The following is a 22,815-nucleotide window of genomic DNA, read 5'->3' as shown; positions in this document are numbered from 1 at the left end:
TTTTCTAACAGATCTGCTCTAGGAATGGTCTGGGGGCAGCTCTCTGGACAGTGGTCCCTTCTGGCCTTGGAATATACAAATCGATTAATCTATGACTATGCATTAAGCAGACAAAGCACTATAACATTATATTGTGTGCATATTTCTGGCAGTTACAGGGCCTGAACTGGCCTACATCTTCCTATAAACCGGTTTACTTGTGCTAAGTATCACATAATGCCCTGCATTGACTTTGGCTGAAGCTGATAGAAAAACTGTCAGGATTAAGATAGGGGTGTTACCCTGGTACAAGCCGAGGAGATGCCTTCACACCCATGTGTCAGAACACAGGGATAAGAGGTACACCACGGTACCCAAAAAACAAGATACAAAGATGATTGGTTACATCTAGCCTCCCGATGATGGTTATAGTAGCTTTTTATTTGTAAACAGGATGGGTGTAAAAAGGAGCAGTAACTTTGGACACACACCTTCTTTCTAGGGGGAATTCAACAATGTGGCATGCGACAACTTCCCAGAAATTTCTATTGTATTGAACTCTTTTTTCCTGTACTATTTTTTAGGCTTGGCAGGATTAGATTTGTACCGGCAAATGTCGACAAACATTGTTTTCACCGTACACACAAACCAAGGACAAAAATATTTCCATCCATAATAGTCGAAATTCATAGCTAGGCAAAGTAAGAAAAATGCTGCAACTTATCAGAGTTTGATTTAAGGCTGTTCACTTTGTGTATTTTGATGTGAGGTTGACAATTTGTGTTTTAATGGTTATAAAGTTGTAACTTCTTGAATCTCAGCAGCTACTGTCATTAATTAATTATAGTCTGACCCCCCCCCCCATAATTATGTGCAACTGTGAAAACTTAAATCCATTAAAAAAATTAAAAACGCTTCAAATCCACAAATGTTGTGCAACGGTAAAACATTAAATAAATATAAAAAATGGTTAAAACCCACAGCTTTGCGCAACTGTGAAAATTTAAATAAGCCAAAATAAAATAAATGTTTAAAACCCACAATTATGTAAATTGTGAAAATTTAAATTGATTAAAAACAAAAAATGCTTAAACATAAACATCGATATTATCGGTTGAAATTATAAAACCATAAAAACTGAATTCTGCCAAGCTGAACTGCAAGGGGGTGACAACACTCCTATAAAGGACGACGAGAAGACCTCCCACCACAATTTACCCAGGAATTGAAGGAGATCATCAAATCCTTCCCCAAACAACTCCAAGAGAAACTCTACAAACTCATCCCCTCTCCAATATCCTGGGACAGACACTGCTACACCCACACTGCATCAGCCTAGCTCTACTGCTATTCACTGTTATCGAGAAAGCTAACTGAGGTTGGTTATTTGATCTCTTGAGTATCTTTCACAACACATCAACGTGTGATCAAGGAGCTGACTACAGAATGTAGCGACAAGTGGCACATCAGGGTTCTTTGCTTGTCTCTAGAGCATGGCCAGTGGGTTGGATGCCAAGCCCAGGGGACCAATGTTTTGATCCAGCATACGTGCCCCTGGGCTGTAGATCTGCTTCGTCCCAACTGAGGAGCTAGTCTTAGGTTCCCAGTTCGGGGTAACAGGATCAGATCCTCATCTACCAGCAGGGGGCAGTACCTTGTAGTATCTCCCCTCCTCGAAGCAGCCACAACTCTCCACAGTCACGCAGCCCTGGCCATCGAAGAGGAAGCCATTGTCGCACTGGCAGCCTTCGGCGCAGGTCTCCAGGCACGGGGTGGAGTCGGTGATCCCGGCGCAGGTCGCAGTGCAGAGGTCGGCACACACCTCATAGTGGCTGTTGGCTGGGCAACTCAGAGCTAAAATAAAGAGAGAAATTATTGATTCACAGAGCCATAGATTTGCAGGAACCGTCCTGAGCAACCAGTCTGCCCCAGCCCAGATCTGATGGTCGAGCTAGAGCACAGCTTTTAGAGGGAGATCTCCCTAGAAAGACTCAGAGGCCTGGAAACTGCCCTGTCCCTGGGGCAGCCGTTCCCAGGGTCAGTTCCCCTCCCTGGGGAAAATCTGCCCTTTATTCCCAGTCTCGATTTCTCTGACTTCATCCCCCAACCCACCAACCGTCAACTCTCGCTCTGCCTCTGTCTACTGGGTTAACGAGCCCTCCGCTCCCCGAAATCTCCTCTCCAGGTAGGTGCTGATAGACCAGGACTAGCCTCTGAGCCTTCTCTGGGTTAAACACACTAGATCGAGCTCCTTCAGTCCCTGACTCTCGGGCAGGTTTTCCAGCCCTCAGATCATTCCCGTAACCCTTCTCTGACCCCTCCCCCATTTCCAACGTCCTGTCTGACGTGCGGCACCCCAGAGCTGGGCACAGTCTCCAAACGTGGACTCCCCAATGCTGTATCTCAAAGGGACCCCATCTCCCTGCTTCTCCTCACTATCCCCTGCTTCTCCAGACCAAGGTCATGCTTACCCTCTTGGCCACAGCTCATGGGCAGATGCTTTCCAGGGTACAGCCCCTCCCCCAGTCTGCGAATCTGACCCACAGTCTGTATCCCTCTGTGCACAACTTTAGGACTAAGGAACATGTGGCTCAGATTATTCTGTGCACCAGCATGGATGGAAAGGGAGCAAAAGTGGGAGGGCGAGGAGAGATTGGGTGAGAAGAAACTGATAAGCTGTGAGATGCCCAGACCTGATGCTCCCCAGATCAAGGGGGGTGAGCGGGACAACCCCCCACACCCCATCAGGATCGCGGCACTTACGGCAGAAGGAGGCGCTCCTCCAGGGCTGGATGGGGGCCCCGGCATCCTGGCAGGCCGTCACATAGCTGTGGATGCTCTGGCACAGGAGCTGGGAGTCCCCGTTGCCCAGGCACAGATCATACAGACAGCTGTTGAAATACACACTGGGGCTGACCGTGCTGTGGCAGGCGGCGAAGGGACCGTCGGGGGCCGTGAGCAGCCCGCAGTAGTTGCGCTGTTTGAAGACGTCCTTTTTGGTCTCTTCGCAAACCGGACAGCTGTTCCCGGCGCATCCGTCCGCACAGACCACGCCTGGGACTGGGATTTTCCAGGCAGAGGCGAACACTGCCACGTTAGGGGCCGCCCTGCCATCGGGGAGCAGGAACTCGTCGTCCCGACGCCCGTTGTAGTTCCCGCACAGGCCGCACGTCTGGCCCTGGTAGTTCCCCGGGACGGTGACTCTCACGTTGTACAGGAGGTTGTAGCTCACGGTGAGGCCGAAGTCGGTTTGCACCAACACGTTCCCGCCGTGCTGATACGCCCAGAGCCGCCCGTCGGCCATGACCACAGGCAGGTTGTGGGACACCCCGTCCACCTGGGAGAGAGAGAGCATTCCCTGTGAGTGGGGGAGCGGACACTGGGGTGGGGGAGAGATCATAGAATATCAGGGTTGGAAGGGACCTCAGGAGGTCATCTAGTCCAACCCCTTGCTCAAAGCAGGACCAATCCCCAAACTAAATCATCCCAGCCAGGGCTTTGTCAAGCCTGAGCTTAATGCAACAGGAAAACATGCAGGCTGAATTCCACTCTGTTCTAGGCACGTAAATCCCAACAGAGCCAGGGCCAGATTCGGTGTAAATCCAGAGTCACCCCTGACTGCAATAGGGTCCAGGCTGGATTCTTATTGCAGCTTCCCCAGGATAAATCCAGAGCCGGCTCACAGATTTCAGAGGGATGACTCCAGAGTCACTCAGGATCAACCCCTCTCTTCCCCCACCCCAGGTCTCTGAACCCGTGTAGGGGGGTCTAATGCTACGGCCCTGGAGGGGCCAGTCCCAGATGCAGACGGGGGGACAGAGCTCAGCTGGGGGCACCCCTCTTAGGCAGCAGGCACTCTGCTGTCTCCGAGAGGTAGGGACCGGCCCTGCTGTTCTGCCCACCCCACTACGGCGTCCACCCCTCCTTGGCCCATCCCATGAGCAAGACTTACCCTGATCAGCCCCCTCATGCCCTGCAGCAGGGCAAGGGTGGTCCCATAGAGGCGGATGGACACCAGCTTGGCCACGGAGACCTGCCCGGTGCCCCACGGCTTGTTCTCCAGGTGGACGGCGAAGGGCGTCAGCGTCTGAGCGTTGGCGCAGGTCGTGGCCAGGGCATAGGTGCAGGTACCCTGGAAGTTGGCGGCAGTGCCGTCGAAGGTGATGTAGCGGGAGCTGCCGGAGACGGTGCAGGTGGCAGATCCCACAGGGTGGCATCTCCGGATGCCGCCCGCCACCTTGCACTCCTCGTTGGGGCCACAGGACAAGCCCTTGCAGGCCACATCCCCACCGGCCTGGCAGACGCACTGCTCCTGGCACGTCGGGTGGAAGGTCTCCCCGGCCTGGTAGTAAAAGCCCTGGTGGATGCAGCCGCACTGGGACATGGGCACGCAGCGGTCGCCGCTCAGCACGAAGCCCTCATCACAGATGCAGCCCTCCCAGCACTGGGCCGAGCACTGAACTGGGGCGTAGAGGCTGCTGCAGGTCGGCTGGCAGCCCTGGGCGCAGATCTCGTAGTGGCTGTTCCGGGGACAGGCTGGCTCTGCGACGGGAGCAGAATGAGGTGTCATTGCAGCAGCTTCTGATCTCAGCTGGCGCCCCCTGAAGAGAGGGCATTCCCTGCCACCCTGAGCCAGCCAGCCCAACAACCTGGGGCGGGATCGGAGCCAGCACCCCCTGGAGGGGAAAGGCCCCGTGCCCTATTCCCCGCTCCCCTCCCCACCCCCGAGCCAGCCAGTCCCCGCCCTGGGGCTGGATGGGAACCAGCACCTCCTGGAGGGGAAAGAACATAAGAAAAGAAGAATGGCCATACTGGGTCAGACCAAAGGTCCATCCAGCTCAGTATCCTGTCTACCGATAATGCCCAATGCCAGATGCCCCAGAGGGAGTGCACCTAACAGGTAATGATCAAGTGATCTCTCTCCTGCCATCCATCTCCACCCTCTGACAAACAGAGGCTAGGGACACCATTCCTTACCCATCCTGGCTAATAGCCATTAATGGACTTAACCTCCATGAATTTATCCAGTTCTCTTTTAAACCCTATTATAGTCCTAGCCTTCACAACCTCCTCAGGCAAGGAGTTCCACGGGTTGACTCTGCGCTGTGTGAAGAAGAACTTCCTTTTATTTGTTTTAAACCTGCTGCCCATTAATTTCATTTGGTGGCCCCTAGTTCTGATATTATGGGAACAAGTAAATAACTTTTCCTTATTCACTTTCTCCACACCACTCATGATTTTATGTACCTCTATCATATCCCCCCTTAGTCTCCTCTTTTCCAAGCTGAAAAGTCCTAGCCTCTTTAATCTCTCCTCATATGGGACCCGTTCCAAACCCCTAATCATTTTAGTTGCCCTTCTCTGAACCTTTTCTAAGGCCAGTATATCTTTTTTGAGATGAAGAGACCACATCTGTACGCAATATTCAAGATGTGGGCGTACCATGGATTTAAATAAGGGCAATAAGATATTCTCCGTCTTATTCTCTATCCCTTTTTTAATGATTCCTAACATCCTGTTTGCTTTTTTGACTGCCGCTGCACACTGCGTGGACGTCTTCAGAGAACTATCCACGATGACTCCAAGATCTCTTTCCTGATTAGTTGTAGCTAAATTAGCCCCCATCATATTGTATGTATAGTTGGGGTTATTTTTTCCAATGTGCATTACTTTACATTTATCCACATTAAATTTCATTTGCCATTTTGTTGCCCAATCACTTAGTTTTGTGAGATCTTTTTGAAGTTCTTCACGGTCTGCTTTGGTCTTAACTATCTTGAGCAAACTTTGCCACCTCACTGTTTACCCCTTTCTCCAGATCATTTATAAATAAGTTGAATAGGATTGGTCCTAGGACTGACCCTTGGGGAGCACCACTAGTTACCCCTCTCCATTCTGAAAATTTACCATTTATTCCTACCCTTTGTTCCCTGTCTTTTAACCAGTTCTCAATCCATGAAAGGATCTTCCCTCTTATCCCATGACAACTTAATTTACGTAAGAGCCTTTGGTGAGGGACCTTGTCAAAGGCTTTCTGGAATTCTAAGTACATTATGTCCACTGGATCCCCCTTGTCCACATGTTTATTGACCCCTTCAAAGAACTCTAATAGATTAGTAACACATGATTTCGCTTTACAGAAACCATGTTGACTTTTGCCCAAAAATTTATGTTCTTCTATGTGTCTGACAATTTTATTCTTTACTATTCTTTCAACTAATATGCCCGGTACTGACGTTAGACTTACCGCTCTGTAATTGCCAGGATCACCTCTAGAGCCCTTTTTAAATATTGGCGTTACATTAGCTATCTTCCAGTCATTGGGTACAGAAGCCGATTTAAAGGACAGGTTACAAACCATAGTTAATAGTTCCGCAATTTCACATTTGAGTTCTTTCAGAACTCTTGGGTGAATGCCATCTGGTCCCGGTGACTTGTTACTGTTAAGTTTATCGATTAATTCCAAAACTTCCTCTAGTGACACTTCAATCTCAGGTTTGTCACCTACAAAGAATGGCTCAGGTTTGGGAATCTCCCTAACATCCTCAGCCGTGAAGACTGAAGCAAAGAATTCATTTAGTTTCTCTGCAATGACTTTATCGTCTTTAAGTGCTCCTTTTGTATCTCGATCGTCCAGGGGCCCCACTGGTTGTTTAGTAGGCTTCCTGCTTCTGATGTACTTAAAAAACATTTTGTTATTACCTTTTGAGTTTTTGGCTAGCTGTTCTTCAAACTCCTTTTTGGCTTTTCTTATTACATTTTTACACTTAATTTGGTAGTGTTTATTGTCCTTTCTATTTACCAATCTAGGATTTGACTTCCATTTTTTAAAAGATGCCTTTTTATCTCTCACTGCTTCTTTTACATGGTTGTTAAGCCACGGTGGCTCTTTTTTAGTTCTTTTACTGTGTTTTTTAATTTGGGGTATACATTTAAGTTGGGCCTCTCTTATGATGTCTTTGAAAAGTGTCCATGCAGCTTGCATGGATTTCACTCTAGTCACTGTATCTTTTAATTTCTGTTTAACTAACCTCCTCATTTTTGCATAGTTCCCCTTTCTGAAATTAAATGCCACAGTGTTGGGCTGTTAAGATGTTCTTCCCGCCACAGGAATGTTAAATGTTATTATATTATGGTCACTATTTCCAAGCGGTCCTGTTATAGTTACCTCTTGGACCAGATCCTGCGCTCCACTCAGGACTAAATCAAGAATTGCCTCTCCCCTTGTGGGTTCCTGTACCAGCTGCTCCAAGAAGCAGTCATTTAAAGTATCGAGAAATTTTGTCTGCATTTCATCCTGAGGTGACATGTACCCAGTCAATATGGGGATTATTGAAATCCCCCACTATTACTGAGTTCTTTATTTTGATAGCCTCTCTAATCTCCCTTAGCATTTCATCGTCACTATCACTGTTCTGGTCAGGTGGTCGATAATAGATCCCTGTTATATTCTTATTAGAGCATGGAAATACTATCCATAGAGATTCTATGGAACACGTGGATTCATTTAAGATTTTTACTTCATTTGATTCTACATTTTCTTTCACATATAGTGCCACATGACCCCCCGCATGACCTGTTCTGTCCTTCCGATATATTTTGTACCCCGGAATGATTGTTTCCCATTGATTGTCCTCACTCCACCAGGTTTCTGTGATGCCTATTATATCAATATCCTCCTTTAACACGAGGCACTCTAGTTCACCCATCTTATTATTTAGACTTCTAGCATTTGTGTACAAGCACTTTAAAACTTGTCACCGTTTATTTGTCTGCCCTTTTCTGATGTGTCAGATTCTTTTTTATGTGAATGTTTCTCATCTGATCTGGCCCATACTTTATCCTCTTCCATCCTCTCCTCCTGACTAAAACCTAGAAAAAGGCCCCATTCCTCGCCCCCCACCCCCACCCCTCGAGCCAGCCAGTCCCTGCCCTGGGGCTGGATGGGAGCCAGCACCTCCTGGAGGGGAAAGGCCCCACGCCTCATTCCCTGCCCACCCTGAGCCAGCCAGCCCCCCACCCTGCGGCAGGATTGGAGACAGCGCCCCCTAGAGGGGAAAGGCCCATTCTCTCAGCCAGCTCAGGGGATAAAAACAGAGCAAAACCTCAGTTGCTGTTTGTCGGCATAACACAATTGGTTTGAATGCAATGGTGCAGATTCACACCATTGACGCCAATGGGGCTACGGCTGATTGACCCCAGCTGCGATCTGGCCCCATTGACTCCAATGGACCTACGGCCGATAGATCCCAGCTGCGATCCAGCCCCATTGACTCCAATGGGGCTACGGCTGATTGACCCCAGCTGGGATCTGGTTGGACTTATCTAGGTTTATAAATATTCTCCCTCATCAGGGATAAAGCAAGGCATAGGGTCATGCATTGGAGACCAGGAGGGCGCCTCATGCCGGCCAGCCTGTCCTGTGCGGTAGCCCGGCTCAGGAACCCTGCCCAGCGGACACTCACTCCAGAAGACGTGGTATCTCCAGGGATATACAGTCAGCCCAGCGGCCTGGCAGGCTGAGGCGTAGCCGGCGACCACCTGCCCTAGCACGGCCAACTGCCCCTTGGACGCACAGTAGTCGGACACGCAGTCGAGGAAGAAGCCCTCGGGGTCAATTTTGCTGTGGCACTCCCTGAAGGGGCCAGTTTTCTCCAGGATGATCCCGCACTCGGTGTTGATGCCCCGCTGGCGATTGGCGAGGGCTTCCAGGTCGGGACAGGCCCCCACGTCGACTTCACCGCAGCCCAAGGGCTCGGCCACCCTCCAGCTGCGCCCGGCACCCGCGCCGTCCTTCCCAGCCGGTTCGTCACTCCTGTCCCCATTGAAGTTGCCGCACAGACCACCCAGGGCACTGGCGTAGGTGCTGGGCACGGTGACAGTGGCCCGGCTGTGCCAGTCAAAGGTGACAGTGAGGCCAAAATCTGTCTGGATCACGGCATCCCACCCTCTCTGGTACATGGAGATCTTCCCTGTGCCTACTTGGTATGGCAGATTGGTCAAAACACCATTCACCTAGGGATAAACAGACACCTTGATACAAGACTGTGCAGCTTTCACTGAGCCCCAGTGCAGAAATGCAGTTGCCTCTAAGGTGGGGCAGCTGGGGAACAGCCACACATAATGCCACATAGGGATGGCTCGCCCGGCTCTGAGATGCAGCCACATCTGGGGTAGGGCAGCTGATTAACAGACCACAAGTTACTGAGGAGGACAGATGGTCTCTAGGTTAAGGCACAGTATTGGGAGCTCTAGGTTCTCTCCCCAGCTCTGGGAGGGCAGTGGGGTCTAGTGGTTAGAGCAGGGGGGGCTGGGAGCCAGGACTCCTGGGTTCTCTCCCTGACTCTGGGAGGGGAGTGGAGTCTAGTGGGTTAGAGCAGGGGGTGCTGGGAGCTAGGACTCTTGAGTTCTGTTCCCATCTTTGAGGTGAGTGGGGTCTACTGGTTACAGTGGCAGGGTAATGATAGGTTCTAGTCCAGACTTGCTGGGTGATTGTGTGACAGTTCCTTAATCTGTCAATGCCTCAGTTTCCCCAGCTGTGAAATGGGCACTTCCCAGCCTCAGGAAGGGGTTGTGTCGATGTCTGTGCTTTGGACTTCTCTGATAGGGCTGGGGGGAGGCTACTACTGGACAGAGAGTTTAGGACAGGAAGTGTGGAAACTCAGGCTGACGTAGAATCAGACCAGCTGGGGAGCCAGCCCTTGCCCTTGACTGGTTGGTGTCTCCCCAGTCCAGGCTCACAGACTCACCATGATCTTGCCCCGATAGGCCCAGCTGACGGTGGTCTCCACTCCGTAGACATGGACCTGCACTACTTTGCTGAAGGACACCGATCGGCCACCCCGGCGGGCGTTCTGCACCAGGACCCGGAAATCCACCAGCTCCTGGCTCTTCTTGCTCAGCCCGGCAAGCTGGTACTGGCAGGTGCCCTGGAACTCGAACTTCTGCCCATCGAAGCTGCGGTAGTGGGAATACCCGCTGGTCGCACAGCTGCCGTAGCTGATGGGGTAGCAGTTCTGGATGCCTTTCTCCACCCGGCACTGCTCCCCAGTCCTGCACCCCGCGACCTGGCAGCTCGCCTGCCTGGTTTGCGGGTTGCAGATGCAGCGTCTCATGCAGGCGCCGTCCCCCCAGAATTGCTCTCCAGGGGCGTAGAGGCGGCCCTCAAATTCGCACCCGCAGCCGGCCTTGGGGATGCATTTCCCAGCATCCAGCACGAAGCCCTCATTGCACTGGCAGGTCTCCACGCAGGGCGAGGAGCAGTTGCTAGGGGCCGCTCGGTCGTTGCAGGTGGCAGGACACGCAGAGCCACAGAGCTGGTACCGGCTGTTCTCCGGGCAGGGCAGAGCTGTCAAAGGGATGGGACATGGGTCACTGGGAATATTGCTGCATTCAACACATGCTGCAGCTTGAACCACCAGCTTCTTGCATCAGCCTCAGAGACAGGATAAGAGCTCTACTATTGCTGCCCACTGAAGGAGCTCTCCTTTAGCTCAAGCACCAGAGGCCAAGCATGACACTTAAAATAATCCCCCTGCCAGCCCACTGAAAAATGGAGAGATTGGACAAAACTCATAAAACTTTTGTAGGTTAAATTAAATAAATATCCTGTGTCAGGCGGGTGTTGGTTGTTTCCAGCTTCTGTAACCTGCAGCTCCCCACCACCAACAACAACTGTTGTTAGGAGTTATCTGCAACGCGGCAGAGGCCAGAGTCCTGAGAAAACAGCCCTGTCCTGAGGGAGGTGTGGAAGGGTGCACTGCAAAACTGTCTCAGGTTAAGAGAGAGAGAGAACACTGCCCTCTGTTGGAGGGGATGGGTCCTGCTGTATGTGTGTGTGTACGCTGCCCCCTGCTGGAGGGTATGGACACTGATCTGTGTGTGTGTCCCTGCTGCCCCCCTTTCTGCCCCATCTTTTCCTTCCTGCCCCCCAACTTCAGACCCTTTTGGACCCCAAACATCCAGCTTTCCACTCATCTGCTCTCCCACATTTCTCCCCACCACACTCTGCCCCCCCCAAACTCTCCTTGTCCCCCATATTATTCCCCCCACATTCCTCTGACCCCCAGACCCTTTTCCTTTCCCTCCTGCCTCCCTTATCTGCCTGCTCCCTAGTCTTCTCCCTGCTGCCTCCTCTGCCCTGCAAATTATCCATCTTCCAAGCCTATCCCCCCATCCCCCATTGCCTGGAAGCAGAGCCCCATAAGCACATCCTGGTGTCAGTACCACTGGAGGGGGGGGGGGAGTTGTTGCCTTATTTATTAAGGGCAACGTTGTGATACCATGGCGCGCAGTGGTTCTCAACCTGCAGCCCAATCAGCACACAGCTGCGGCCCATGTGACACCCTCAGGGCCATACAGGTCGTATTGGATGCAGCCCATATCATAGGCGCCGACTCCGTGGGTGCTCCAGGGCTGGAGCACCCCTGGGGAAAAATTAGTGGGTGCTCTGCACCCACTGGCAGCCAAGCTCCCCGCCCAGCCCAGCCTCACCTCACGTCCTCCTCTGTCTCCTCCCCTGAGCGTGCCGCGTCCCTGCTCCTCCATCTGCCTCCCAGCGCTTGCCGCCACCAAACAGCTGTAGTAAACTCCGGGAGGGAGGGGGAGGAGCGGGAACATGGCACGCTCAGGGGAGGAGGCGGGGAAGGGGCAGGGAAGGGGCGGGGCCGGGGCGGGGATTTGGGAAAGAGTCAGAATAGAGGCAGGGAGGGGGCGGAGTTGGGGCGGGGACTTTGGGGAAGGGGTTGGAATGGGGGCGGGAGGGGTGCGGCAGGGGTGGAGTTGGGGTGGGGCCGGGGGCAGAGGGGGATCGAGCACCCACCGGCGCCATTAGAAGTCGGCGCCTATGGCCCACATAACACATTGTTATGCAGCCCACAATGGTAAATAGGTTGAGAACCACTGTTGCAGCTCTGAGGGGCGACAGACGCGGCTTCCAGGTCTCCTCCCCAAACCGGGTGTGCTAGTAAATGGATCTGTTCTCTCCAGCCCCTCGTTACAGGCAATGTGTAACAAGGATCTGCCACAAATTCCTCGCCAGAACCGGGCCAGCATGTTCCCACCTCCCTAAAACAGCCCGTCTCCCAACGGCGCCCCCTAGAGGGGAAAGGCCACATGCCCCATTCCAAGCCCCCCCAGAGCCAGCCAGTCTCCCACCCTGGGGCCAGATGGGAGCCACTGCCCCCTGGAGGGGAAAGACTCCATGCCCCATCCCCTGAGCAGTCAGTGCTCTGAATTTCTTTGGCACTAACTGCCATGATCAAACCAGGGGTTAACCCCACTCACTGCAGCCTGTGAGACTTCTCCACTCAGAGATATCCACCCCCTCTCTCCGGCAGGCATCGGTGTAGGCCGTCAGCGCCCGGCACAGCATCTCCTTGAGGCCGTCATTCATGCACAGATCATAGACGCAGTTGTCCAGGTAGATTTTGGGGTCGATCACGGAGTGGCATCGGCTGAAGGGGCCACCCGCCCCTTTGGTGATCCAGCCGCAGAAGGGCTCAGCTTTGTACCTGCCGACCAGCTCTGGGGAGCAGCTCTTGCACACCCCATGGCAGTCGTCCCAGCAGAACCTGTCCCCGTCCTCCACCTTCCAGCTCTTCCCGAACTCCACGGGACTAGCAGCCAGTGCCCCCATGGGGGTGGCAAAGTCGTCCCCAGGTTCCCCGTTGTAGTTGCCGCACAGGCCACGCACACTCTCCCAGAAGCTGCTGGAGATCTTCACCACCAGCGAGCTGCCCCAGTCGTAGGAGACCCTCAGGGAGAAGTCAGTCTCGATGACCACAGAGCCCCCACTCTGATACACCCTCAGTTTCCCCTCCATCAGGGAGATAGGAAGGCGGGAGTGCTGGGCATTCACCTGGGAGGGCAACCACAAGCAATAGTCATCGTTTCAGGCAAACCTTTCAGCCTATGTCCTATTCCCAGCAACCTCTCCCTTAAAAACCAGGCAAGTCCAAAGCCCACCCAGGCCAAGTCAAGAGAACCCACTTCACCTTGAGCCACCTGGTGTTTACAAGAGATATTTCCCAGGGCAGGTAACTCTGCCACCACCTCCCACAGGTTCCCTGCACCTTCCCCTGAAACATCTGCTGCTGCTAGAGGTGGGACCCTGATAGGTGGACCCCCAGCGCTGCTTGGCAATAGAGCCGGGGGAAATTTTCAACTGAAATAGCTTTCAGCCCAAAAAAAAGCAGATTTGGTGACACCAATACAATTCAGTGAAAAAGAAAAATCCTCAAAAAAAAAAAATCTGGAAAAAATCAAAAGGTTTCGGTCTTTCAATTCGAGACAACTTCTCAATTCAAAAGTTCCTTTAATTTTTTAAAATGTAATATGTTGAAATCAAAATGAAACTTTTGTTTAACCCAAAACAAAAAAGTAAACTTTTCAATTTGCCAAAAATTTCTAATTTATTTTTGTTTTGACCTGAAATTATTTTTTTATTTTAGAAAAGAAAAGAAAAGAAAAGAAAAGAAAAGAAAAGAAAAAAGGGAGAAAGAAACATGAAGGAAGAAAAAAGAAAAAATAAGAAAGAAAAGAAGGGAGAAAGCGAAATGAAGAGGGAAAAGCAAAGAAAAGTTCGATGGATAGCTAAGAAAGGGGATGGGTACACTCTTACCCTCACAAGCCCGTATTCATTTCTGACCACAGAGATGGTGTAGCCGTAGACCTGCACGGTCACAAAGCCCACGTAGGCAACTCTCTGGTTGCCCCGGTTCTCGTTCTTAGCCGTGACGTGGAAAGCTGGGAGAGCTGAATCCGAGCTGAAGGTCTTGGCCAGGGTGTAGGTGCAGGTGCCCATGAAGTCATAGTTGCGCCCATCGAAGGTGCGGTAGTGGGGATCACCAAGCGCCCAGCAAGTTGCCACGGAGGTGGCCACGCACCCGGGTCTGCCATTGGCCATCTGGCAGGTCTCCTTCTTCCGGCACTGCACAGAGCTGCAGGAGGGCACCGGGGATTCTGGGGACAGGATGGGAAGGAAAGGGCGAGCAGAGAGATAGACAGGACATTATAACAGGAAGCAAACTGGCCACCAGGTCAACCCATAGGGTCCAGTGGGTTGACCTGGTGGCTTAGAGCAGATAGGGCATTATAACATGGTGAAGTATGGAGGGATGGATGGAAGGGAAGAATGGTTGGTGGGATGGATGGATTTTGCTGTGAATGCTCGTTGGGGTGATCATAGCAGGATCATGCCAGGCTCCCTGTGCAAGCACCCCTGCCCTAGAGACACCCCCACGCCCATCCATGCATGGGGTTCCCCGTAGGGGCTATTCACACTGCTCACCACCCTAAGATTTCACAATTACAATAGGACAAGCACCCAGATACACCCCATAGCCCCCTTTTCCCTCAGATACCCCCCACTCACCACTCTGGCAAAGGGCAGCCACGCCGTAGCCATTCTGCTGAGCGATGCCGACGCTCAGCAGCCCAAAGGTGGTACTGGGGTGCTCTACCGAGTGGGCACTGGCCCCGCTGCCCAGGTTGAACTCTCCCCAGGAATACTCCGTGCCGGGAATCGGTTTCCAGCGCACCCCGCTCAGGAGTCGCTGATCCATGGTGATGCCGGCGGCCGATGCAGTCTTGGCCACAATGATGGCATAGTTTTGGAAGCCCTGCTGGCCAGCGATGGAGTAGGAGGCACAGTAGCTGGAGACGTCCGGGATGCTGACCAAGAAGGGGTCGTAACGCATGATGCCCTGGGTCCCGCCGGTGCAGAAGAAGAAGACTTGAATGCCGGCACTGGCGGAGATGTACAGTGGTTTGGCCAGACTCACCTCCAACTGCAGGACCTGCCCAGACACCAGACCCTGTCTCCCCTGGGCCCCGCCAGAGAGGTAGGTGAGCTGCGTGGCTTGGGAGGCGACCACGTATACCAGGTCGTAGCTGGCCTGGAAGGGCATCGGTGGCACGAAGAAAGCCGTGCCCCACTTGGAGACGGGCAACAGCTGCTCGGCCACATGGTTGCACTTGGTGTTCTTCTGGGCACAGCTGTGCCCGCTCTGCACTGCCACCGGCTTCAGGGACACCACCCGGGTGCCAGACAGGTCCTGGCTGCTCTGGAATTGGACAGCCTCGTAGGGCGCAAGGGAGACGGTGATCTTGCTGCCGGCCCGGTAGACCTGCTCTTGGAACCTCACACTGCCCTTCAGGTGGATTTCCACGGTGGTGGGCTCCCGCCATGCCATGACAGAGAACTCTTTGTAGGTCCCGGAGACGTCTCCAGCTGGCGTGAGGATGTAGTACTCTAAGCCCAGGCTCTGGACCGGGTACACCACGCCAGTGTCAACCGTCAGCTCCTTGGCATTGAGTGACATCACCGAGACATCCTTGTCCGCCTGCACCAGGACGGTGCTGCAGAACTTGGTGGTGCCGGACATCTCAGCGCTGGCCGGGATCTTCACCGAGACCGTCTGGCCCTGGCCAAGCTGGAAGGTATGGCGGAACTGGGACTTACGCACCTCGACGGTGACGGTGGTGGAGGGTGAGTAGCCGGAGACAAAGAGCTGGAAGTCAGCCTGGGAGTAGCTGATCTGGTAATTCTCCATGAAAGCCGTGATGAACTCCCGGCCCATGGGGGCGGCCGTGCCGGGGCCTGAGGGGAGAGAGACAGAGAGGGGTCACCAAGTCGGCAGCTCTAGTGGGTCTTGCAGCTGCTTTTATGTGTCTTAGTGATGGAAAAGAGCTAACAGCAATGGCTAAAGCTCTCAATAACCCATACACTGCTCTGCCAGTGCCCCTCAGTCCTGACCTGTAGACCCCAGCCATGGGCAGCCCCTCACACAGCTCTGCTGGTCCCTCAGTGAGGCCAATTCACCTCTCACTCAGTGTAGTGTGATGAGGAGTAACCCCAAGGAAGTTACAGTCGGGTGTGCGAGAGCTGAGTCCAGGTGCTGCTGTTACCGTCTGGGGCCAGCTCATCTCTAAAGCCAGTGGATTTACCCCCAGTGAGCTGGGAAACCAGATTTCAGATTCCAAATGTAAGGGGGACTGTTGTCCCCTTACTAAAACTCAGTGGGGTGGGTTTGGTTGGCTAGCTCCCAGTACTAAAATAAAGGGGAAGGGTCGATGGGAAATCAGGACCCTGAGACTGACAGTCCCCAGGGCCAATGGGGAGAAGCCAATGCTCCAGGTCAGCCCGATTGACAGGGCAGCCAGACTAATGAGGGAGTCAGGAGGGTCCCGTCCTCCGCATGAGCTGGAATTGCCTGGGTCAGGCAGGGTGGGGCCGAGCTAAGGAGAGAGCAGGGGCCCGAACGGAGCTGAGCCACGCCGGCCAGAGGGGCCAGAGAAGCAGCCCAGGAAGCAGGTCAGAGCTGGGAGTAGGGCCACAGAAGCGGCCCGGGGAGCAGACCTGCGCTGGGATGGGGAGAGCTGTAGCAACCAGAGCCAGAGGGGCCAGAGAAACAGCCCAGGGAGCTGGAGGCAGAGCAGCAGCACTGAGGCAGAGTGAAGTTGGGGCTGAGCTGGGCTGGGGCTGGAGCTGTCCGGAGCCAGGTGCAGTGAGCAGCTGGGGAGAGCGAGGGGGACCCTGGGCAGTGGGCCCAGCGCAGGGAGACACCCCCAGCCAAGAGGCCTTGCAGGCCAGACTCGGAGGGGGATCGTCACCCTGACGGGGCAGGGGTGACGCTGGGAAGAAGGGTCCTGCCATCTAGAGCCTGAGAGCGTGTGGCCACTGCCAGAGCAAGTGTCCTACCCGCAGCGTCCCTGCAGCACTGCCAGGGCCTGGGCAGGGGCCTGGGACGTGTGAGGAACAGACCAAACTTCCCTGACATCCCAGAGATGCTGGTTGTGATGTCCCCTTGCCACAGAGCGGGGTGACGGGTTTTCCTTTAACCTTTCCCATTTTTTCCTTATTTTTTTAAATTGGATGCCGTTTAATAAATTGTATTTGCTTTGAACTGTATGTAATGATCAGTGGGTCAGGGAAGCATCCAGAGCAGTGAGAGCACCCCAGAGTGGGCACACCCTAGCCCCTGCCCTATGTGACCACGACAAGGTTGGGGGTCGAGACCCCCAGGAATCCTGGGCCCAGCCTTGTTGGGGTTACGAGGACTCTGCCACACAGGAGAGTGGAAGGGGAGCCCTTGAGGTCAGGCAGGCTTCTGGGTAAAGGGAGAGGGAGCGAGGACTCAGATCCTTTCACTAGCCCATTTCACCAGGGTAGTGTATAAGCCAGGAAAGTTCCCCACAATAGCGGGACCATTCCCCTGCTTACACAGATACTCCTGGCTCTAACCACTAAAACATCTCCCTGAGCTGGGGATGGAACCCAGGAGACCTGGCTCCCAGGCCCTCCGCCACTCTTGCAAGCCTCAAAGCCCAGCTCAACCCTGGCAGGAAACACCCCTAAATCTGGAGTAACCAGCTCTGGGGGGGTACCCCCATGCCCCTCCCTGCCACTAGCACCGCTGTGGGCAAGTGAGGTTGAGTGTCGGGGAAAAGGCATGGCCAGAGGGGAATGGGCATGGTCGAATGGTGGGTGTGTCCAGGTGGGAAAGGCATGGCCAGAGGAGGAAAGAGCGTGGCAAAAAGGGGAAATGGGTGTGGTCAGATCAAATGGACAATGGCGTGGTCAGCAGGAGAAGGGGTGTGGTCAGAGGGAAAGGGGTGTGGTCACAAGAAATACAAGAGTGACCAGGGGAAAGGGTGTGGTCAGAGGGGAAAGGGGCATGGTCAGCAGAAGAAGGGGTGTGGTCAGAGGAAATGCAAGAGTGACCAGCAGGCAAAGGGGTGAGTTCAGAGAGGAAAGGGGTGGCCAAAGAGGAAAGGGGGTGTCATAACTATAAAAGGAAGGGTAACAGCTCTCTGTGTACAGTACTAAAATCCCTCCTGGTCAGAGTCTCCAAAATCCTTTTACCTGTAAAGGGTTAAGAAGCTCGGGTAACCTGGCTGACACCTGACCCAGAGGACCAATGAGGGGACAAGATACTTTCAAATCTTGGGGGGGGGGAAAGGCTTTTGTGTGTGTCCTTTGTTTAAGGGGTTGTTCGCTCTTGGGACTGAGAGGGACCAGACATCAATCCAGGTTCTCCCCATCTTTCTAAACAAGTCTCTCTTATTTCAAAATTGTAAGTAAAAGCCAGGCAAGGCGTCTTAGATTTACTTTGTTTTCTCAACTTGTAAATGTACCTTTTACCAGAGTGCTTATCTTGTTTGCTATACTTTGAACCTAAGACAGAGGGGATTCCTCTGAGCTCTTTAAGTTTGATTACCCTGTAAAGTTATTTTCCATACTGATTTTGCAGAGATGATTTTTACCTTTTGCTTTAATTAAAAGCCTTCTTTTTAAGAACCTGATTGATTTCTCCTTGTTTTAAGATCCAAAGGGGGTTTGGATCTGTATTCACCAGGAGTTGGTGAAAGGAAGGAGGGGGGAAGGGTCAATTTCTCCTTGTTTAAGATCCAAGCAGTTTGGATCTGTATTCACCAGGGAATTGGTGAAAGGTTTCTCAAGGCTTCCCAGGGAGGGAATTCTTAAGATGGTGGCAGCGGACCAGAGCTAAGCTGGTAGATAAGCTTAGCAGTTTTCATGCAGGCCCCTACATTTGTACCCTAAAGTTCAAAGTGGGGATACAGCCTTGACAGGGGGTGTGGTCAAATTGAAGTGGGGCGTGGCCAGCAGACCCTTGCTCTGTGCCCATCCTCAGCTGTATTCGCAGCCTCTTCCCCAGCTCGGAGGCAACCAGGCTGCAGGAGGGGCAGTGCCGAGGGGAAGAGCTAAACCACCCCTGCACCCATGCACACTGACATGCACACACGCTGACACACACAAACACAGAGACACACAGACATATGCTGACACACATACACACATGCTGATGTACACACACTAACGTACACATACACACACACACTGATGCACCCAGAGAAACATACACTGACATACACACAGAGACGCTGACATACACACACACACACTGACATGCATAAAACATCCAGACACACTGACACAGAGACACATGCTGACTCACACACTGACACACATACACACACAAACACGCAGATGTACACACACATTGACACACACAGACACACTGACATACACAAACACACACAGACACATGCTGACACACACAAACACGGAGACCTACAAACCCTGACATACATATCTGTGATAGCATACGTGCTCACACGTGCACGAGCACACACACACACACACTGATGAGCTCTGTGCAGCTCCCCCTCCCCCTATTGCATGTGAAAAGTGAGTGTGATGCGCCCTCCAAGTGTGCAAACTTTGCACACCTGGGGCATGGCCCCAGCCGGGGTGGGCAGAGGGGTGATGCCCCGGTAGAGTGTGGCAGTAGCTGAAGTTATGCCACACCCCTTCCTCAACATAGGGGTGTGGCTAAGGCAAGGGGGCGTGGTCCCAGCCACCCACCCCCTGAAGCAGGAGCAGTTTGCAAATGTTACAGCAGCCCCAAGGCTGTGTGAACTATGCCCATCTGGAGCAGCACCCCTAGGACCCCAGCTATGCTGGGCACCGGGGAGGTTGGCTCATGGGGCTGGCCCAGCAGTGAGCTTGAGTTTACACAGAGAGAAAAATCTGACCCATCGACTCCAGTGGGGTTACTCCAGATTTATACTGGGGTGAGCAAGAGGTGAATCAGCCTCATTTACCCCAGTGAAGTCATTCCTGATTTACACCAGTGTGTGTGAAAGGGATCAGCCCCACTGACCCCAGTGGAGCCACTTCCGATTTACCCAGGGTGATTGGAGAATTTTCCGTCCCTCCCTGCCCTGTGGTTCCCCCCTTGCCCAGGTCCCAGTCCCTGGATGCTCTTTACTGCCCCACTCCCAGCTCTAGTAACCCCATGCCCTGCTCCGCCCCTGGGACCCTCCCTCACCCTGAGCTCCCCTGGCCCTGGGTTGGATCCCCACTCACCCGCCAGCAGCGCCAGCCCGGCCCAGAGCAGCAGCATCCTCCTTGTCGCCATGGCTGAAACACAAGGGGGTTAATCAGGGGAGACGGAGTGGGGGGCTTGGGGTCACCTTTGCCCCAGGAGTTGGGGAGCCTGGGGGGAGCGGAGGTGGGCAGACCAGGGGACCCACTGAGTATGGGGATGGGGGGAGGCAGCACTGATGGGGAATTGGGATTCCCAAGGCAACAGGGAGCCAGGACTCCTGGGTTCTACCCCAGCTCTGGGAGGGGAGAGGGGTCTAGGGGCTCTATTCCCAACTCTGGGAGAGGAGTGGGGTTTAGTGGGTTAGAGGGGGGGGGCTGGGAGCCAGTACTTCTGGGTTCTATTCCCAGCTTTCGGAGGGTCTCCTGTCTGTTACAGGTTAATGCAGATGAATCTCACCCTCCCTCAATCTCTCCCACACCCCAATACTGTCCCAACCACAATGGGTTAAAATAGGACCATCCACCCCTAGATTGCCTTAGCAAAGTGGTAATGGACGTGGGAGGAGGAGCTGGAGACCCCCAGGCATGTGATCCCCCTGAGACCCATCCCTCCTGGCATGAGGTCAATCAGCAGCTTCCCCTGTAGCACGTCATTCCTTCATTGGCTATCAGGTGGTGTCCTGCACCTACTCTAATGCAGCTGGGACTGGTCGCTGTTGGCAACGGGATACCAGGGTAGATGGGCCCATTGGTCTGATCTGTTCCCCTGGGTCTAGAGGGAGGTGAGGCCTTATATGGGCCCTGCAGGATGCTCCCCACCCCAAAACAGCACCCACGGAAGCATCCCTGTCTGTCATTTCTCTCTCTGGTCCTGCTCCAGAGCAACCCCCTTCTCTATTCCTTCCCCCATCTACCCACGCTCTCCTCTGTCCCCCTCCATTATCTGAGTATCTGCTCCCCTCTTGTCTCTCTCGCCATGCCTCAATGCACATCTGTCTGTCCATACATACCCATCATCTGGCTAGCTAGCCACCCATCCATCCCCATGTGAGCCCATCAGCTTTCTAGCTAGATATACATCTTCTATCTATCCCTAGATACAAACTTTCTCTCCCCCCGTCATCCCCATACACACCCTCTATCTGTCTATCTATCTATCTGACGCCCACTGAATTTGAATCCAAGCAGCATTAAATCTCCTGCCCCCAAAATGTCCCCTCCGGTTCCCCTACCCCACCCCTGTGCAGAGTGAGTGGCTGGGGCAAGAGAGAAAGGAAAGAATTTGGACTCACCTGCTGGGAGCACCTGGCTAGCTCAGCAGCGGAGCCTGAGGGGCTTATATGGCAAGGGATTCCCCCAGGCGGGTGGTGACACCCATGGGTGAGGCAAATGGGTCGGGTTTCATCACAGCTTCCTGGAGGAGGGCAATTCTACACAGAGTCAGCTCGGGGCAAAGGGAGCGGGAGAATGAGGTGTAGAGAGATGACAGATAGGAGGGGCTGTGTCAGAGGGTTACAATCTCTGGACTGGGAGAGAAGGCAGAGTCAGGTCCCTTTGCCCTGTCATTCAAAGAACGAGGGGATGGGACAATGCAACAGAGGCCTGTGGACCTCCTCGCCACATGGTGCCCCTGGGATCAAGGACTCAGCAAGGCTTGCAAAAAGGGCAGAGTTCTTATGCAGTTGCTGCAGTTGAGGAAGGAGCATCAAAGTATTATGGGATAGAACCCCACAATGCCTCGGATTAAAGAGAAATGCCCCCCACCACCACCAAATGCCACTAGCGGGTTTCTTTACCTTCTTGTGCCAAACCCTAATCCTAAAACCACCAGAGACAGGATACTGAGGTAATGGGCCCCTGCAGCATCTGTGAGGGGTGGACGTGGCAGAGACGGAGGATGTGGGTCGGATGACTCTCCTGGGAGAAAAAGTTTCACCAATTTCTTTCCTCTCCATTCACCCACGATTAACGGGGCCACTGCTTGACTTCCAGCTACTTGACCCCCCTCACTTCCCAAAGCCAGGGATAGAACCCAGGAGTCCTGACTCCTAGCTCCCCCTGCTCTAAACCACCGGACCCCCCCACCCCTCCCAGATCCAGGGATAAAACCTAGGAGTCCTGGCTCCCAGCCCCCCAATCCCTCTGTCCCCCTGAATCCTCATCCTTTCCCTACCCCCCCATGTGGCCCCACCCCTTGGCCCAGCACTCCTGCATTAGTGTCAATATTTGTGACTCTTTTCACACAGGCTGGGTCAGGTCAGGGCCACCGCAGGCATAGCTTCCTCATCCCACCTCTGACACCAGTGGAGGCAGTGCAGGCACTGTCATAGCTGCTCCACTGCCAGGACCTCTCCCTGAGCCCCCTTTCCCCCCTTCCTGTGCTCCTCGGGCATCCACCTCTGCCAGGATCCTTCTCTGATCACACCCGGCTGCACGCCCCATGACACTCGCCTCCAGCACTGCCAGGATCCCCCTCCCAACCTGCACTCCCCATGCCTCCCCTCCTCTCCTGTTTCCAGGATCCTTCTCCCCTCCCTCCCCCCCAGCCTGCACTTCCCACGCTGCCCACCTCCCACGTTGCCAGGATCCCTCCATTCCCCTCCCCACCCTGCCTGTGCTCCCCACACCACCCACCTCCCCCACTGCCAGGATTCCCCCCACAGCCTGCGCTCCCCACACTGCCCACCTCACCCGCTCCCAGGATCCCCTCCCCCCCCAGCCTGCACTTCCCATGCCACCCACCTCTCCTACTTCCAGAATCCCCCTCAACCCTCCCCTCAGCCTGCACTTCCCACACCGCCCGCCTCCCCCGCTGCCAGGTTCCCCCATTCCGCCCCAGCCTGCGCTGCCCGCCTCCCCCGCTGCCGGGATCCCCCGATCCCCCTCCCCCCCACAGCCTGCGCTCCCCACGTCACCCACCTCCCCCACTGCCAGGATCCCTGCCTGGTGTCGCTGCGGGGCTGGGGACCCCAGCACACTGC

At 53.9% G+C, this 22,815-nt stretch overlaps 1 protein-coding gene across 1 annotated transcript in view; it reads right to left on the bottom strand.

Annotated features, from left to right (window-relative positions):
- The window catches only part of FCGBP (Fc gamma binding protein), a 213,687-nt gene extending 193,762 nt beyond the window's left edge, over positions 1-19,925 (bottom strand). Inside the window, exons 1-9 of the mRNA XM_065420358.1 lie at positions 19,874-19,925; positions 14,354-15,580; positions 13,601-13,941; positions 12,265-12,838; positions 9,729-10,327; positions 8,445-8,994; positions 3,932-4,521; positions 2,743-3,316; positions 1,634-1,833 (exon numbers count right to left, since the gene is read on the bottom strand). Of these exons, the coding sequence (XP_065276430.1) occupies positions 1,634-1,833; positions 2,743-3,316; positions 3,932-4,521; positions 8,445-8,994; positions 9,729-10,327; positions 12,265-12,838; positions 13,601-13,941; positions 14,354-15,580; positions 19,874-19,925 (4,707 nt within the window). The remainder of the gene's footprint in view (positions 1-1,633; positions 1,834-2,742; positions 3,317-3,931; positions 4,522-8,444; positions 8,995-9,728; positions 10,328-12,264; positions 12,839-13,600; positions 13,942-14,353; positions 15,581-19,873) is intronic.
- Positions 19,926-22,815: the final 2,890 nt, after the last annotated feature.

This window comes from Emys orbicularis, chromosome 20 (assembly GCF_028017835.1).
Source record: "Emys orbicularis isolate rEmyOrb1 chromosome 20, rEmyOrb1.hap1, whole genome shotgun sequence".
In the NCBI taxonomy this organism is placed as follows: domain Eukaryota; kingdom Metazoa; phylum Chordata; order Testudines; family Emydidae; genus Emys; species Emys orbicularis.
This window is presented reverse-complemented; position numbering and strand designations above follow the sequence as displayed.